General features: G+C 41.1%; 1 protein-coding gene across 1 annotated transcript; it reads right to left on the reverse strand.

The window, feature by feature from the left end:
- Nucleotides 1–6,178: 6,178 nt before the first annotated feature.
- LOC111951179 (claudin-4) lies at nucleotides 6,179–8,524 on the reverse strand. Its single transcript, XM_023969238.2, has one exon. The coding sequence runs from the start codon at nucleotides 8,057–8,059 to the stop codon at nucleotides 7,385–7,387; it is 675 nt and encodes a 224-aa protein (XP_023825006.1). The 5' UTR covers nucleotides 8,060–8,524; the 3' UTR covers nucleotides 6,179–7,384.
- Nucleotides 8,525–20,237: the final 11,713 nt, after the last annotated feature.

A 20,237-nucleotide genomic window follows, 5' to 3' on the forward strand; every position in this document is an offset into this window, starting at 1 on the left:
TGTTAGCTTACCTGTGTAATAATGACATAAGCTCAGAGCCACTTGTGTGCCAAACGTGGTCCTGTTTCATCAATGCTGTGCTGATCAATGGACGGTTCACTACCTCTGTCAAAATAATATGTAGCTTAAAGTTATATTTGTACTTGTATGTCTTTTTGCAAAAAAAGATGCTGACGCAATAATAATACACATTTACAATAGACCTATACGTAAAACTACATGGAGCCAACTTATATATACAGTACCAGTCAAAAGTTTGGACACACACACTCATTCATGGGTTTTTCTTTATTTTTAGCATTTTCTACATTGTAGAATAATATTGAAGACATCAAAACTATAAGTAAGATGGCGCCAATCGAGAAAATCCTGACTGGTTGCATCACTGCCTGGTATGGCAACTGCTCGGCATCCAACCGCAAGGAGCTACAGAGGGTAGTGCGCACGGCCCAGTACATCACTGGGGCCAATCTTCCTGCCATCCAGGACCTATATACTAGGCGGTGTCAGAGGAAGGCTCAAAAAATGGTGAAATACTCCAGTCACCCAAGTCATAGACTGTTCTCTCTGCTACCGCACAGCAAGCGCTACCGGAGCACCAAATCTAGGACCAAAAGGCTCCTTTACAGCTTCTACCCCCAAGCCATAAGACTGCTAATCAAATGGCCATCCAGACATTTTACATTGACACCCCCTCCCCTTTGTTTTTACACTGCTGCTACTCGCTGTTTATTATCTATGCATCGTCACTTTACCCCTACCTACATGTACAAATTACCTTGACTAATCTTTACCCCCCACATTGACTCGGTACCGGTACCCCCTGTCTATATCCTCGTTATTGTTATTTTATTTATTTTTTTATTTTTTACTTTTGTTTATTTAATAAATATTTTCTTGACTCTTTTTCTTGAACTCCATTGTTGGTTAGGGGGCCCTGAACTCCAGGGGGCCCTGAACTCTATTGTTGGTTAGGGGGCCCTGAACTCCAGGGGGCCCTGAACTCCATTGTTGGTTAGGGGCTTGTAAGTAAGTATTTCAAGGTAAGGTCTACTACACCTGTTGTTTTTTGGCGCATGTGACAAATACAATTTGATTTGATTTGATATGAAAGGCACATTGTTTATTCTATTGACCTAATCATGGCATCAACAGCCTGCAGTTTCACATTACCACAGGTATCAGCTGAGGAAGTGCTCAATGCATTCATTTGATTACCTGAGGTCACCTGGGCTCAATCTCATTGACAACAAACAATTTTGACTAGCAGCAACCTACTGTATATTGCAGTTCCAATTAGGCATATTGTTAACCTCCCATTAATCCAAGGAAMGTTTCCTAATGAGTGGAGGCATGCAAAATTGTGTCCAATTCCAAAAGAAAAAAAATACCTTTTATAATATCAAACAGTAGACCAATTAGCTTACCGTCGTCATTTAGTAAGGTTTTGGGAGCAATTGGCAGAAACCATATATGGGAATATATAGAACAGAATAAAAGTATCACAGCCTACCAGCATGCATACCGTAAGGATCATATGGCTGCAACAGCTCTGGCTGTTTTAAAAAGATCAATGGCAGGTCACGTGACCAAGGTAAACTTCTTCTTGATTTTATTGCTGCTTTTGACCTTGATAATCATGATATACTGTTGATGAGATTGTGTGACTATGGATTTGATAACACCTCATTAAGATGGTTACAGCCATATCTTGTCAACAGCAAGCAGTTTACATTCATAAATGGTGCCTATTCTCATCCTCATTCTGTATACTATGGTGTTCCACAATGTAGTGACCAAGAACCTCTTACAGTGCCTACAGAAAGTATTCACACCCCTTGACTTTTTCCACATTGGTTTGTGTTACAGCCTGAATTAAAAATGTATTTAATTGAGATTTTCTGTCACTGGCCTACACACAATACCCAATAATGTAAAAGTGGAATTATGTTTTTCAAAAATGTTTACACATGTTTTTTTAAATGAAACGCTGAAATGTCAATTATTTAACCGCTTTGTTATGGSAAGTCTAAATAAGTTCAGTATTAAACATTTGCTTAACAAGTCACATAATACGTTGTATGGACTCACTTTTTATTTTTTTATTTAACTTTTATTTAACTAGACAAGTCAGTTAATAAAAACAAATTATTATTTACAATTACGGCCTACCAAAAGGCAAAAGGCCTCCTGCGGGGACGGGGGCTGGGATTAAAATGAATAAATAAATAAAATATAAATATAGAACAAAACACACATCACAACAAGAGAGACAACACAACGCTACATAAAGAGAGACCTAAGACAACAACATAGCAAGGCAGCAACACAACGTAACAACAACATGGTAGCAACACAACATGGTAGCAGCAAAAAACATGGTACCAACATTATTGGGCACAGACAACAGCACAAAGGGCAAGTATGTGGAGACAACGATACATCACACAAAGCAGCCACAAGTGTCCATGATTGAGTCTTTGAATGAAGAGATTGGTAGATGGGTTAAAAAAAAGCAGACATTGAATATCCCTTTGAGCGAAGAGGTGAAGTTAATAATTACACTTTGGATGGTGTATCAATACACCCAGTCACTACAAAGATACAGGCGTCCTTCCTAACTCAGTTGCCGGAGAAGAAGGAAGCCRCTCAGGGATTTCCCCATGAGGCCAATGGTGACTTTAAAATAGTTACAGAGTTCAATGGCTGTGATAGGAGAAAACTGAGGGTGGATCAACAACATTGTAGTTACTCCACAATACTAACCTAATTGACAGCTTGAAAAGAAGGAAGCTGTACAGAATAAATTCCAAAACATGCATCCGGTTTGCAACAAGGCAGTAAAGTAAAACTGCAAAAATGTGGGAAAGCAATTAACTTTTCGTCCTGAATACAAAGTGTTATGTGTAGGGAAAATCCAAAACAACTCATTACTGAGTACCACTCTCCATATTTACAAGGATAGTAGTGTCTGCATCATATTATGGGTATGCTTGTAATTGCTAAGGACTGTGGAGGTTTTCAGGATAAAAAATAAAAGGACATGGTTTCCACCAGACACTGGGAGATGAATTCACCTTTCAGCAGAACAATAACCTAAAACACATGGCCAAATCTACACTGACGTTGCTTACTAAGAAGACGGTGAATGTTCCTGAGTGGCCAAGTTACAGTTTTGACTTAAATGTGCTTGGAAATCTATGGCAAGACCTGAAAATGGTTGTCTTGCAATGATCAACAACCAATTTGACAGAGCTTGAAGAAGTTTGAAAATAATAATGTGCAAATATTGTACAATCCAGGTGTGGAAAGTTCTTAGAGATTTACCCAGAAAGACTCAGAGCTATATTTGCTGCCAAAGGTGATTCTAACATGCATTGACTCAGGAAGTTGAATACTTATATAATAAAGATATATTACTGTTTTTTATGTATTTTTTTTTACAAATGTATGCATTTTTCTTCCACTTGGACATTACAGAGTATTTTGTGTACATCGTAGACAAAAAAATGACAATGAAGTCCTTTTTAATCCCACTATGTATCACAACAAAATGTGGAAAAAGTCAAGGGGTATGAATACTTTCTGAAGGCACTGTATATACTTGCTTTATACAAATGACCTCCCTCTCCAATTCTACGGCAACCATGTTTGCTGACMAAACCACTGTCTGGTAAAAGGCAATTCTGAAGGTCAGCTAAAAGAGTCTCTGAAGCTGACAGGATAAGTATTTCAAATTGGATAACCCCAAACAAATTAGTGCTAAATACAAAGAAAACCAAGGCAATATCTACGAAGAGCAGAAGGAATAAACTACCCTCCTTACAGCTGACAGTTGGCGGGACACCTATAGAAGATGTTTCAGTGACTATAGGCTGTTAGGTGTGCTGCTGGGCAACTGTGTATCTTGGTCATCACACATTTCACAACTCTGCAACAAAATGATCAGTATGCTAAGAAGGACTCCCAGAGCAAATTCCGGAACAAATCTCACAAGCTCTCATCCATAGTCAAATGACCTCGTCTGGAGCAATGCAAGTGTTGGTGACAGTATTGGTCCTCCATAGAATTACATAATGCACTCAAATGGCCTGACTGATGTAACGTGCGCAGAGAGAGCGGTTGCCAAGTGCGTYGTTGGAGCATGTGTCGATACTGATAGGATCGAAAGAAAGGGGATGTTGCTCTCAGATCAGCATTCTCAATTCAAATCTTACCGTAACATTATAATTATTTCACAATACTGACGACAGATCAGCTCCTAGAGAGAAATATTACCACCTATGGCTRCAAATATTGCGRTGGTTTACTCTAATGCTTATCCCTCCCAAAATCTTGACAAAATGACAGATCTTGCACATGACTGCAMACGTTAGGCTGCACATCATTAAATATATTGAGACAAATTACAGTCAGTAGCCTACTAGTAGCAAAATATAACTACATTTATTGAACATTAAATATATTTCAATATGATTGAAATATGCCTATAGCCTACTATATTTACATTTTAATGCAGCCATCTCGGTTTTTATTTTAAGCGTCTTTTTATGTCGCTTGTTTGTAACCATTGCAAAGACATTGGAAACTTTATACTGAATTTATCGGCTGTCACAGAAAGATGGATAAACCATGTGATTCTATGTTTAACTGATATATTCTGTGTATAAAGTGACGCAGGAGGGCAAAAAAGCATCTAACAACACACTTAGCTGTTCTACGAGTGGTCTGAGGCAGGCGTTAGATTACTAGCGTTTTCAAGTGCAACGTTAATTCATGTGTTTTTGGGAAACAGCTTTAAMGATGCTCCTACGAAATTTGTAACGATGAACTTAGACTTAAGACGCTATTGGGAATCTGGGCCCAGTCCAGCATCTCTTAAAGTTGAAATATATAACTTTTTGGGGTAACCCGACCAAATCCGCATAAAAATGTGAGTTGTAGACCTGTCATTCTCATTGAAAGTAAGTCTAACAAGAGGCATATCTGTTCTATGTGTGCTATTTCTATGCTTCCCTTTCTTAATTTAGTTTTTTGCGTCTTTCACTTTCGGTTGTGTACACCAGCTTCAAACTGCAGAAAATGCAACCTTTTTGGTTTTGGAAATTATATTTCACAGCGGTTAGATACTTGCTTGTTTTGTCACATAAACTGAAATTAGGCAAACTATTCGAATTTTAGCAACCAGGAAATGGCAGAGCGATTTTTGCATACTGCATCTTTAAACATTCCTGGATGCTTTTTCATGTGTGTTTGAGGTCGTTGTCCTGTTGGAAGACCCACAACCTTCAATGGAGACCCAGTTTGTAGACACTGGGTTGAGCATTGGACTACAAAACACATGATAATCTGCTGATTTCATGATGCCTAGTGCACATTCAAGGCCCCCAGTACCAGAGGCAGAAAAGCAACCCCACAGCACTATCAAACCTCTACCATCTTTGACTGCAGGGAGKGTGTTCTTTTCTTTGAATGCTTCATTTGGTCATCAGTAAACACAGCGTTGATCTGTATTGCCAAAGAGCTCTAATTTTGTTTCATTGGTCCACATAACATTTACCCAAGAATTTTACTTGTTTCGGTGTTTATGTGGGTTTTTGAATCAAGCTTTCTTGTGTCTCCTTCAGCAATGGGGTGTTATTATGTTTACCAACGACCAAAATAAGTTTTCAAAGAAAAGATCACCCTCTATACAATCAATTATGGGGGAGGTTCGATAATGCTGTGAGGTTGCTTTGCTGCCTCTGGTACTTGGGGCTTGGGGCCTTGAATGTGCGCAAGACGTCATGAAATTAGCATATTATCAAGGTGTTTTGGAGTGCAATGTTCAACTCAGTGTCCAAAAACTGTGTCTCTTTTGAAGGTTGTGGGTCTTCTGGTAGGACAACAATCCCAAACTCACATAAAAAGCAACCTGGAATGGTTCAAGATGAAACGCTGGACTGTTCTGTGGTGGCCAGTGAAGAGTCCAGATCTGAATCACATCCGTTACCTATGGTGAGAGTGGAAAAGAGCAGTTGGTGGAGGGCACCCGTCAAACATTGAAGAATTAGAGCAGTTTACTGCTGAAGAGTGGGACAAATTGCCAGTAGGAAGGTGCAGCAAGCGTATTGATGGTTCAAAGAAAGCATTTGTTGGCAGTTATCTTGGCCAAAGGATTTGCAAACCAAGTAATAGCTCCGGGGTGCCAATCATTTTATTTGCCTTTATTTTCTACTTTAAAATTGTAACTTTAAGTTTACAAGAATATAATTTGTCCTGCAATGTTGAAAATCCAATAAGAAGGTGTGGAGACCAAAAGTTTGTAGGGATTTTTTTTAACGAAAAGTGCAAGGGTTCCAATATGTTTGGCTGTAACTGTACACTGATATTTATGAATCAAACTGAAAACACAATATTGTCAGGCAAACAGAGGTCCACCATTTACAGTACAGTAGTAACACTTACACGTACCATCGAAAGGTTATTTATTTCAAAATAATTTACAATATAAACAGAGCCCAGATTGGCTGTCAATTATAATAAGAATGGTGAAAAGATAACATAACACAACAACAAAAACAGATTCAAATTCCAAACTTCCATATGAGTCGTTTTTTTAAACAGGTTCACTCTACGGGGAGACGATTTGCTCCCATCCCAATGTCACTGCTGTCAATGCTCGTTGTTCTTCATAGTTTATGGCTACTGTGCCACCTTGTTGACTAGACTGGTCGAGCCCCAGTAACCCTGCACAGTATATTTTGGTATTTATGTATCATATAAAATATATTTATATATTTTCCTAGTCCTACTGCAAGTATCTTGCTTTGTTGTAACATCTGTTGGATCGATTGGACACATAACCTATTTATCCATTGAAGAAAATTGTTTTCTGCAAACTGTGCTTGCTCTTTGGTACACACAACAGTTATTTACAATACAATACAAGCTTTGCAACGTCCTACCTCTTCTTCTCACAACAGTACAAAACCCAAAGGCTATGTTTCACATATTCCATATAACATTTGGAAATTAGTGATTCAAACCACTACAAAGAAGAAGAGCAAACTAAAAAAAAGTTCTGATAAATATGATATAAACATTAAGTTCAGCTGTGGGTCAACTTGCCATGACGTTTTATTTATCAGAATATCTATTATATAATGACATGCGTTGTCAAGATACAGTATAATATACTGTATCTTGTAATAATTGTTGTCATAATATACTGTATCTTGGCCGCCCTGTGCTCGATACATCTCCCTTTCCATGAAGGCGAGGATGAGTAAAAGAATTTGCCCATGGTCCTGGTATATTTAAACAAACTGTGGAAACACTCCGTTATATTCTCAAGAAACCCACAAATAAACAGACATGTTGAACACCCCCCCCCCTCCTTTTCTCACACATAGTCTTTCCTGTTGTAGGAGCTGGGGGCCATGGACCTTGGAGCAGCGGAATACGCCATCCGGCTTTGGGGAGGGATTGAGTACCTTGTCATTGGTTTGTCTTCCTGAGGAGGGCAGCTGCAGCAGAGGATAGCCCCCCCCACCAGCAGCAATGCGGCCGCGGCCCAGCCCAGGTACAGCGCTGCCCCGATCTCCATCTTCTGTGCCGAGGGGATGATAGGGTTGTAGAACTCCAGGATGATGGTGTGGGCTGACCAGGACACAGGCACCAGCTGGGCCAGCGAAGCCAGGATAAAGGCAGCTCCGGCGGACACCATCACCTTGGCCTTCACTCCCTCCTCCTCGATGCAGTTGGTACACTTGGCTCCGATGGTCGCCACGAGGAGAGCTAAGACCCCCAGGATGATGGTGACCACAGAGAGAGCTCTGGCAGCCTGCAGGTCCTGGGGCAAGGCCAGCATGGAGTCGTACACCTTACACTGCATCTGGCCTGTGCTCTGAACCACACAGCTCATCCACAAACCTTCCCAGTAGACCTGGGCTGTGACGATGTTGGCTCCGATGAAGGCTGAGACCCTCCACATGGGCAGAGCACAGCTCACTATGCTCAGTATCCAACCCAGCACTGACAGGATCACACCCACTAGCTCCAGAGCAAACGATGCCATCGCACCACACTACAATTAAGTCTCACTTAGGATTAAGATGGCACTCCTCTCTCTCTCACTCTCCTTTTCTTGGTCTCAGTCACTCACTCTTCTGCTGCGGCTCTTTCCCTCCTTTCTCAGTCTCTTTATTTTCTTCTTCTCTTTCACTGTCCCAGACTCTCACTTCGGCCTTATTTCCTTCTTTCTCTCTCACTCTTCTTCGTTGTTACTATTTCTCACCTTTTACCCCTCACACTGTCTTTCTCCTCGGTATGCAGTCCTATTTGCTTCTCTCCTTCAGTCTTTAGCAGCTCACCTCTCCCTTGTCTCCGTATCCAGGAAGGAAGGCTTCTCACAGTGTGTTCTCTGTGTGTGTATCTCTGTCTGTTTGCTTTCGGGTGAGGAGTTGTCCACTCTTATCTTGATATATTTTATTGCAGCCTGGTCAGACCCACCTAAGCCATGACATCACACATCAGGGCCAACCGATTAGGTGTGGCCTGGACACCGGCCATGTTTACTGGTGTGTGTGTGTGTGTTTCTCTCCCCATAAAAGGGAGTAGTATTTATGGGTTAGCCATTAGCCCATAGTAGCACTGTGTTCTGTGGTGTGTATCGGTGTTAATGGGTAAGCGCTTGTTATGTGGAGATGGGTAACCAGATGATAAGGAGGCTGGGACACTGAAACAAAGCTGGTTAGGGTGTGTATGTGTGTGTGTGTTTGTGTATGTGCGCATGCATGTATATGTGCGCGTGTTTGTGCATGTGTGTGTGTTTACTGTGGCCTACGTGTGTAAAAATGGGCTGCATGCTGACAATTCATTCTTAGGGGCCTTGAGGGTGTGCACACCTTCGTTCCAGCCCTAGACTAACATACACACCTGTTTCACCTAACTAACAAATCACCATGCCCTTGACTACTTGAAACAGGTGTTAGTGTTGTTAGTGTAAGGTTGGAACAAAAACTGTGCTCATCAAGTGGTTCCCACACAGGAAAGGATGAGAAACACTGATGTACAGCAAAGGAGCCACACCAACACTGTACACTCTGCAGCGATTTGCCATTTTTACTGTCTTAGATTGGCAGATTGGTTGGTTGTGTTGGCAGTAGAGTTGGCACCATACCTTTACACTTGTGGAGCTACCAAAGTCCACTGCGGTAGATTTCATCTAATAATTGAATAGCACAAAYGGTTAAAACAGGGCATATAACAATTCCATTAGCACATAGTGTCTTGTTTGCTCTCCTTGAGCTCTCTCTCTGTAAGCCTGCATGGGGGATAGGTTACAACATGCAATATAATATATCTCACATGCTTCGGGCCACAATACTTCTACAGGACAATGTCAGGCCATCCGTCTTCGAGCTGAAACTGAAGAGCATGCAGCACGACAATGATCCAAAACTCACAATCAAGTCTACATGAACATGGCTAAAAAGCGACACATTTGAAGTTTTGGAATGGCCTAGTCAAAGTCCAGACATAATCCCAATTGAGATGTTGTGGCAGGACTTGAAACGAGCAGTTCATGCTTGAAAACCCACAWATTTGGCTGAGTGAAAGCAGTTGATGGAAGAGTGGGCCAAATGACGTGAGAGACTGATCACAACTACAGGAAGTGGTCATTGCAGCTAAAGATAGTCTCAATAATTGGTTGTGCTAAGGGGGCAATTACTTTTTCACACAGGGGCATTGGGTGTTGCATAACATTGTTTATGAAATAAATTAAATAAGTATGAAATTGTTGTGTTATTTGTTTACTCGGGTTCATTTTATTCTAATATGTATTTTGGTTGAAGATCTGATAATATTCAGTATCAGAAATATGCAAGGGTAGAGAAAATTCTATGTAAAGGGGAAAATACTTTTCCACAGTACTGTATCTAAGTAACAWCATTTTAAAAATCCCCGTCAAAACCTTCAGTCTAATCCATCAGTTTAAGCATCTGCGGTGGAAGGTGGCCGAGCTACAGCGGTGTGTGTCAGACCATGGGACATCCTTAAAATCGGTCTTCTCACGAAAATGTCTGTAGCGTCCGAACGGTTTGTCTGAAGTCGGTAGCGCTGATGTGCCACCTTCTCTCTGTAGCGTCCTGACCATTTGAGATAGAAACTAATATGACCCCATGGAAAAGTGAGACTCTCTGGTGGCCGTGTGGAAGGGCACGACTTGTTCATTCTGCAGATCAGCAATGTAGGCCGATAAGCCTACAGGAGGGWGCTGTTGAGGATGGAGGCTTATTGGTGAGTGTTGCCTGCTCATTTGAAGTATATTTGCCATTGCTAAAGCAACTTGAACTGTCCTATTGGTCGTCTCTTTGTAGCTACAGTATGTTTTCATTTTTAATTTGCAAACCACAACTGAGCGAGCCATAGTAAAACTGAGAATTTGTGATTTTGTAAAAACTTTTTTGGGTTGGGCCATTGTAGACTATTTCATGGTACAGCGTTGTATATTCTCCACGGGCTTTAAAGGGATGATTTTATTCATATATTGTTAACCTTTAAAAGTCTATGCTGTTGGGGGGGTTTATACGAAGGTATACATTTTTTTATAACATAATTATTTGATAAAATATTGAATTTGGCCATTACTACTATAGCCCATAGATATGCATTGAATAACACACTGAGAAATGGCATAAAAGAGAGACAAAAAAGTGCCTTTCCTGTACAAATGACCAAAGGTATGTGGACACCTGCTTGACAAACATCTCATTTAGAATTCATGGGCATTAATATGGAGTTGGTCCCCCCTTTGTTGCTATAACAGCTGCCACTCTTCTGGGAAGACTTTCGACTAGATGCAGGAACATTGCTGCAGGGACTTACATTTACATTTAAGTMATTTAGCTGACGCTCTTATCCAGAGCGACTTACAAATTGGAAAGTTCATACATATTCATCCTGGTCCCCCCGTGGGGAATGAACCCACAACCCTGGCGTTGCAAGCGCCATGCTCTACCAACTGAGCCACACGGGACCAACATCGGGCACTGATGTTGGACGATTATACCTAGGTCACAGTCGGTGTTCCAATTCATCCCAAAAGTGTTCGATGAGGTTGAGGTCAGGGCTCTGTGCAGGCTAGTCAAGTTCTTCCACACCGATCTCAACAAACCATTTCTGTATGGACCTCGCTTTGTGCAAGTGGGCACTGTCACGCTGAAACAGGAAAGGGCCTTCCTCAATCTGTTGCCACAAAGTTGGAAGCACAGAATCGTCTAGAATGTCATTGTATGCTGTAGCGTTAAGATTACCCTTCACTGGAACAAATGGGCCTAGCTCGAACCATGAAAAACAGCCCCAGACCAYTATTCCTCCTCCGCCAAACTGTACAGATGGCACTTTGCATTGGGGCAGGTAGCATTCTCCTGGCACCAAACCCAGATTCRTCCGTTGGATTGACAGATGGAGAAGCGTGATTCATCACTCCAGAGAATGCATTTCCACTGCTCCAGCCAACGGCAGTGAGCTTTACACCACTCCAGCCAACGCTCGACATTGCGCACTGTGATCTTAGGCTTGTGAGGCTGCATGGCCATGGAAACTCATTTCATGAAGCTCTCGACGAACAGTTATTGTGCTGTCGTTGGTTCCAGAGGCCGTTTGGAACTTCTTAGTGAGTGTTGCAACTGAGGACAGACGATTTTTACGCGCTATGCGCTTCAGCACACGGCAGTCCTGTTCTGTGATCTTGTGTGGCCTACCACTTCGCGGCTGAGCCGTTGTTGCTCCTATACATTTCCACTTACAGCCCTTATATAGTTGATCAGGGCAGCTCTAGCAGGGCAGAAATTTGGCGAACTGACTTGTTGGAAAGACGGCATCCTATGACGGTGCCACGTTGAAAGTCACTGAGCTCTTCAGTAAGGCCATTCTACTGCCAATGTTTGTGTATGGAGATTGCATGGCTGTGTGCTCGATTTTATACACCTGTCAGCAACGGGTGTGGCTGAAATAGCTGAATCCACTAATTTGAAGGGGTGTCCACATACTTTGGTATATACAGTGTAGGTACTGTATGTGCATGCGTACCTACTTGTGTAAGCTTCAGGGTGCATGTGTGTGTGACTGGTTACTCCAGCACTGGCACAGCCACAGAAGAAAACAGGTGTAGAATATGATCTTGTTTATTTGTACACGTTATCGCTCAACACACTTTAGAATCACTCAGACAGGCCACTCCACCTTGGACAAACTAATCATATATTAGCAGTGATAAGATAACCTGGACTGCATCCCAAATGACACCCTATTACCTAGTGCATGACTTTTGTCCAGGTCGTGGTCAGAGGTTGTGCACAATTACTGTAGGTAATAGGGTGCCTTTTGGGACGTTACCGTTAATCTGCGATTTTAGATGAATGCTGGTCAATACTTCTGAAGAGTAGAAGACTTGTATTACTGACTGTTATACTGTATTGCTGGTTTCCCAGCCTAGTCTTGGACAAAAAAATTATTTCCATTAAAAAAAWRWTTTAATTCAGGACTAGGCTTAATCTGTGTCCAGGAAACCGGCCCTCTAAATTATTAAATTATAGTTTGACTCTGAATCAATAGTAAAGTGAATTGCTGATGACCTGGACTGCATTCATGCATAACATAATTCATCACACTTTATTTGGATAGTCTGGATTGTTCATCTGTCCATTTACAGATTGTCACACTATCAACAAATGATATGTTGATAATCAACTGCTTGCTAAGGTTACGGTTAGGATTAGGTTTTGAATAGGTGTACGCGTTAAGTTTCGGGTTAAGGTAAGGGTTCAGTTTAGGGTTAGGATAAGGGTTAAGGCCTGGGTTACTAGATAGTGAGTTGAAATGTTACTGTATATTGTCTGTGGAGCATCTACAGATGGACTATCCAAATAAAGAATTACCCAGAATTCGACAACCCAAAAATGAACTAGATGTGCAGGCTTTAGTTCCAGCCCAGCACTAACACAGTTGATTGAATTAATTAATCAAAATCTATACAAAGTGTGTACCAAAACAGGGGTTTCTATGCTTCCTCCCATAAAAGGCCTGAGAGTTAAATTGCGAGTGAAGATGCCACTTTCATCCTAAAAGGCCTAGTGTACACAATCAATGTTAGGAGATATGGGTCCTGTCTGAAACCTAACACTATTGAAACACAGCCAACTGTACCATGTTACTGCTCTAACACTCCTACTCCTCCCTACCCTTTTGTAGTTGTTACGGGGAGTTTCAGTCAGCCATAGAGCTCTCTCTCGCCCCCCCGCCCCCTCCTCTCTCTCTATCAATTTCTCTCTCTTTTTCTCTCTCTCTCTCTCTGGAGAATGATAAACGAGTTTCAGTTGGCAGAGGGATTATCGTGACTCTCTGTCCGTGTTCCGCTTGTTTGCTTGTAAGGTTCCCCGGACCTGAGAGATAGCAGAGGTCGTCCTTTGTTCTGGTGGGAGCAGCAGGCAAATAGGAGGCTAATTACGAAACTGTGTGTGGTTGTGTGACTGAGTGCATGTGTGTGAGTGACTGAGTGACTGTGTAAGTGTGTGTGTGTATGTGTGAGAGAGAGAGTGAGTGCATGTGCATGGTTGTGTGTTTCTATGGGCTATGTGTGCCTTCTGGCATGTAGACTAGCAGGCCTGCTAGTCTGTGTATAGGCAAGTAGATGCTCAGTCAGAGAGCTGCTTGGTAACCTCCAGCAGGGTGGTTCCGTCCCAAGTGACACCCTACTTTCTTATATAGTGCACTTCTTATGACCAGGCCCATTGGGCTCAAAAGTAGTGTACTATATAGGGAATAGGGTGCCATTCAGAACTCTCCGCCAACCCTCTACTGTCCTGTTAGATACAGTGCATTCAGAAAGTATTCAGACCCCTTGACTTTTTCCACATTTTGTTACGTTACAGCCTTATTCTAAAATGTTTTAAATAAATACAAATCGTCATCAATCCACACACAATACAACATAATGTATTGTAACTCCTTCCGTGGCTTCCAACTGCTCTTAAATACAAGTAAAACTAAATGCATGCTCTTCAACCGATCGCTGCCTGCACCTGCCCACCCGTCCAGCATCACTACCCTGGACGGTTCTGACTTAGAATATGTGGACATCTACAAATACCTAGGTCTGGCTAGACTGTAAACTCTCCTTCCAGACTCACATTAAGCATCTCCAATCCAAAATTAAATCTAGACTCGGCTTCCTATTTCGCAACAAAGCATCATTCACTCATGCTGCCAAACATACCCTCGTAAAACTGACTATCCTACCGATCCTTGACTTCGGCGGTGTCATTTACAAAATAGCCTCCAACACTCTACTCAGCAAATTGGATGCAGTCTATCACAGTGCCATCCGTTTTGTCACCAAAGCCCCATATACTACCCACCACTACAACCTGTATGCTCTCGTGGCTGGTCCTCGCTTCATATTCGTCACCAAACCCACTGGCTCCAGGTCATCTATCAGTCTTTGCCAGGTAAAGCTCCGCCTTATCTCAGTTCACTGGTCACCATAGCAGCACCCACCCGTAGCACGCGCTCCAGCAGGTATATTTCACTGGTCACCCCCAATCTCCCTCACTAACTTTAAGCACCAGCTGTCAGAGCAGCTCACAGATCACTGCAACTGTACAAAGCCAATCTGTAAATAGCCCATCCAACTACCTCATCCCCATACTGTAWTTTTTTTGTTTGTTGCTCCTTTGCACCCCAGTATGTCTACTTGCACATTCATCTTCTGCACACCTATCACTCCAGTGTTTAATTGCTAAATTGTAATTATTTCGCCACTATGGCCTATTTATTGCCTTACCTCCCTTATCTTACCTCATTTGCACACACTGTATATAGACTTTTTTTTCTATTGTGTTATTGACTGTACGTTTGTTTATTCCATGTGTAACTCTGTGTTATTGTTTTTGTCGCACTGCTTTGCTTTATCTTGGCCAGGTCGCAGTTGTAAATGAGAACTTGTTCTCAACTGGCCTACCTGGTTAAATAAAATAATAATATAAATTGCAGGAGACTGAGCACCCAGGRGAGGCAGCGGAGCACAGGATCAGGCTGCTTCTCAGAATGGACTGTAGGATGGATGCTGAGAAGAACAGAGGACCCGACGCTGCCAGGGCTTGTGCTYGCTAGGTTGAAATAATGACACAAACAGTGAGTCATGATGATGTGCCATGACACTTTCCTACTTGAAAGTCCAAAAAAACATGTGGAATGTTGGATGCATAGATTGTGATTTTTGAAACAGGTTTGTGTAGTTTTTGTTATTGTAAACCAAAGGACATACTAGTCAACATATTACAATTGCTGGCTTTAAATGTGTGTTTGTAGTGTCAACTGCATCAAGAACAGTTGGCCTTGGACTTACAATGAATCTTGGAATTTGATTGACAGACTTGATATGAGGTATGAACTTTGACTTTTTCTCTTTTTAAAGAGAACATTGTGAATCCACACACACAGCTTATATGATACTGTTCCACATCTGCTCCACAACATGTATTCTATGCTTGTTAGACCTGTTTTTAGGTTCACTAATAAAAGTAACTYTTTCATGTACAGTAACAATGCATTTTGACAAAATATATGATTTGSCGTTTTATTTTTGCCATACATTTGAATGACATTTTTATTTTTTACATATACATTGTTGGAATATATTTCACAAAACATTTCCAAATACATTTTAAGAGATATATACCAACTATATTGATRAATACATTAAATACATTTCCAGATGCATTTATCATATGCTGAACAAAAATATAAACACAACMTGTAAAGTGTTGGTCCCATGTTTCATGAGCTGAAATAAAAKATCMSWGAAATGTTCCATWCGCAGAAAGASATTATTTCTCACAAATGTTTTGCASAAATTTGTTTAAATCCCTGTTAAATCCCTGATAATCCATCCAACTGACAGGTGAAGCTGATTAAACAGCATGATCATTACACAGGTGCACCTTGTGCTGGGGGACAATAAAAGGCCCCTCTAAAATGTGCAGTTTTGTCACACAATGCCACAGATGTCTCAAGTTTTGAAGGAGTGTGCAATTGTCATGGTGACTGCACAAATGTCCACCAGAGCTGTTGCCAGAGAATTGTATGTTCATTTCTCTAGCATATGCCGCCTCCAACATCGTTTTAGAGAATTTGGCAGTAAGTTAATCCGGCCTCACAACTRCAGCACAGGTGTAACCACACCAGTCAAGGATCTTCATAGCACATCCGGCTTCTTCACCTGGGGGATTGTCTGATACCAGTCACCTGGACAGCTGATGAAACTGAGGAGTATATATGTCTGTAATAAAGTCCTTTGGTGGGGAAAAACTAATTCTGATTGGCTGGGCCTGGCACCTCAGTGGGTAGGCCTATGCCCTCTCAGAACCACCCATGGCTTTGCCCCTGCCCAGTCATGTGAAATCCATAGATTAGGGCCTAATGGATTTATTTAAATTKACTGATTTCCTTCTATGAACTGTAACTCAATAAAACCATTGAAATTGTTGCATGTTGCATTTATATTTTTGTTCGGTTATATTTTGATATGCATTTTACATACAAGCGTTCCACACCACGATTAATTCTATGTATGTACTCAACACACAGCACCTTTAAAGCTAATTGTTTTTAATTGTCCCTGGGTTCCACTAAGACCCTCCATTTATGAACACATACTCTCTCTCGCATACACGGTCACTGATTGCCTCAATCTGTTGTCTGATAAATGTTTTAATTTGTGAATCCGCATTCCTACAGAGTTCTTGCAATACAGCATTGTGATTACAATTCTTAAGCTGTGACCTTTAAAATGACACGCACAGAAACACACACCTCCCAAAATGTCCCAGTGAGTGGAAGGTGACCATATTAGGTGTTTGTCAGAGGGACTAGTATTTGGAGGAGAATGACTCACTAACCTTCGCTTGGTGACAACCCCTCCCCCTCCCCTCCCCTCCCCTCATCCCTCCCCTCCTCCCCTCCCCTCATCCCTCCCCTGTCACTAAACTAAACTTAAACAAGAGAGGGGGAAGGGAGAGGTAGAGAGAAAAGGAAGAGGGAGTGTAGTGTTACCCATAGGCGTTATTAGACCTGGGTTTCTGGGTATATATCTCTTCAAATGTATTTGGAAATGWTKTGTGAAATATACTCCAACATGACTTTAAATGTATTTGTAAAAAATAAAAATGTTATTCAAMTGTATGGCAAAAATAAAACGCCAAATCATATATYATTTTATTGCAATGTTTTTGGTCCAGACCCAAATTTTGATGGTGAGAGAATTTAGAAATTCCAGGCGGTATGTCTGATAGTTTGCATACTGGCGCAACACCATACACGCTAAGAAGTATRCTATATAGAAAAACTGAGCACCCCAAACCAATGAAGTTTCAAGTTTTATTWTTCGTGTGTACGGGATACACATGGTATACGCACATCCAACGAAATGCTTACTTGCAGGTTCCTTCTCAACAATGCAACAACATTAAGAAATAGTAAAAAAAATAAGCGAAATATATTATACATATTACCGGAGGTATATCGTTTTTTTCTATAGCGAATTCGCGGGAGTCATTTGATAAATTAAGCACTGTATTCCATGCCAAGCTCTCAGGCTCCAGTACCTACTGCCAATGATGCTCCTTCACTTCCTTTACATTTTTGAGGTTCATCTAGTCTCTGCTGTCACTTGCAGTTTTGGAAACGGTGGTATTTGGTATTTTATTAGGTTACCCATTAGCTGTTGCAAAAGCAGCAGCTACTCTTCCTGGGGTCCACACAAAACATGAAACATAATACAGAATGACATAATACAGAACATCATTATAAAAGAACAGCTCGAGGACAGAACTACGTATATTTTTTAAAAGGCACAYGTAGCCACATATCAATGTATACACACAAACTATSTASGTCAAATAGGGGAGAGGTATTGTGCCGCGAGGTGTTGCTTTATCTGTTTTTTKAWACCARGTTTGCTGTTTATTTKAGCAATATGRGATGGAAGGAAGTTCCATGCAATAASGGCTCTATTTAATACTGTACGTTTTCTTGAATTTGTTCTGGATTTGGGGACTATGAAAAGACCCCTGGTGGCATGTATGGTGGGATAAGTGTGTATGTGAGAGCTGTGTGTAAGTTCACAATGCAAACAATTTGGGATTTTCAGCACATTAATGTTTCTTATAAAAAGAAGAAGTGATGCAGTCAGTCTCTCCTCAASTCTTAGCCAAGAGAGACTGGCATRCATAGTATTTATATCAGACCTCTGATTACAATTAAGARMAAAACGTGCCGCYCTTTTTCTGGGCCAGCTGCAGCTTAACYAGATCTTTCCTTGCCGCACTGGACCACACGACTGGACAATAATCAAGATTAGACAAAACTAGAGCATGCAGAACTTGCTTTTTGGAGTGTGTTGTCAAAAAAGTTTTGACCATGACAGTTTACAATCTAAGATAACGCAAAAATAATTTAGTCTCCTCAACTTGTTCAACAGCCACACCATTCATTACCAGATTCAGCTGAGGTCTAGCACTTAAGGAATGATTTGTACCAAATACAATGCTCTTAGTTTTAGAGATGTTCAGGACCAGTTTATTACTGGCCACCCATTCCAAAACAGATGGTGAAACTCTTTGTTCAGGTTTCAGTGATTTCATTAGCTGTGTTGCTGATGCGTATATGTTGAATCATCAGCATACATGGACAGACATGCTTTTTAATGCCCAGGGGCATGTCATTGGTAAAAATAGAAAAGAGTAGAGGGCCTAGAGAGCTGCCCTGCAGTACCACCCACTTTACATGTTTGACATTTGAGAAGCTTCCATTAAAGAAAACCTTTGAGATTCTATTAGATAGATAGCTCTGAATTCACAATATGGCAGAGATTGAAAAGCCCATAGCACGTAAGTTTTTCAAAAACAGGTTATGGTCAATAATATCAAAGGCTGCACTGAAATCTAACTGTACAGCTCCCACAATCTTCTTTATTACAATTTTTTCAACCAATCATCATCATTTGTGTCAGTACAGTACATGTTGAGTGCCCTTCTCTATAAGCATACTGAAGTCTGTTGTTCATTTGTTTACAGCAAAATAGCATTGCATTTGTCAAACACACAATTTTTTCCAACAGTTGGCTAAGAGCGGCAGCAAGCTTATAGTCTGCTGTTAGAACCAGTAATGGCCGCTTACCACTCTTGGTAGCGGAATGACTTTGACTTCCCTCCAGCCTGAGGACAAAGACTTCCTCTAGGCTCAGATTAAAGATATGACAATAGGAGTGCTATAGAGTCAGCTACCATCCTCAGTAGCTTTCCATCTAATTTGTCAATGCAAGGGGTTAGTCATTATTGATTATTAACAATAATTTTCCACCTCTTCCACACTAACTTTACAAAAATCAAAATATTAGTCCCCAACAAAGTAGACCTCTCTGTTTACATCACATACACTATCAAGCATTTCACACATATTATTTAGATACTGACTGTTAGCACTTGGTGGCCTTTAGCAACACCCCAAAAGAAAAGGCTTTAGATGTGCCAAGTGAACCTCCAACCACAACACTTCAATAACACTTGACATAAGATCTTCTCTAAGCATGACAGGGATATGGCTCTGAATATATACAGCAACATCTCCCCCATAAGCATTTCTGTCTCTTCTATAAATGTTATATCCTTGTATTGCTACTGATGTACGTATCATCAAATTAATTATCTAAGTGAGTCTCAGAAATGGCTAATATATGAATGTTATCTGATGTTAACAAGTTATTGATTTCATGAACCTTATTTATAAGGCTACATATATTAATATGGGCTATTTTCAGCCCTTTCCTGGGTAGCTATCAGAGATGGACATAATATTGAAAACAGCAGGGCCACGGAGGGTGGCCCCGCCCCGCTTAGGCAGCGGCTCCTGGAGAGAGCGAGAGATTACAGGTCTCCCCAGGTTCCAAAAGTTGGAGCCCGGAACTAAATGGACTCTAGAACAATCAAAACCGAACTCGAATGGACCTGAGGACAACCCGACCTAGACCCGACAAATTATTTATATATACACTAGATGACTTATTGGGGGCTCTATGTTGAAGCCAACATGCCTCCATATTGGCACTCCCTCACCATTGTACATTTTTTGGGAATCTACAAAAAAAAAATTGCCACATGTATTCAATTACAGACACCTTAATGCATACTTTT

Source organism: Salvelinus sp. IW2-2015, linkage group LG23 (genome assembly GCF_002910315.2).
Source record: "Salvelinus sp. IW2-2015 linkage group LG23, ASM291031v2, whole genome shotgun sequence".
In the NCBI taxonomy this organism is placed as follows: domain Eukaryota; kingdom Metazoa; phylum Chordata; class Actinopteri; order Salmoniformes; family Salmonidae; genus Salvelinus; species Salvelinus sp. IW2-2015.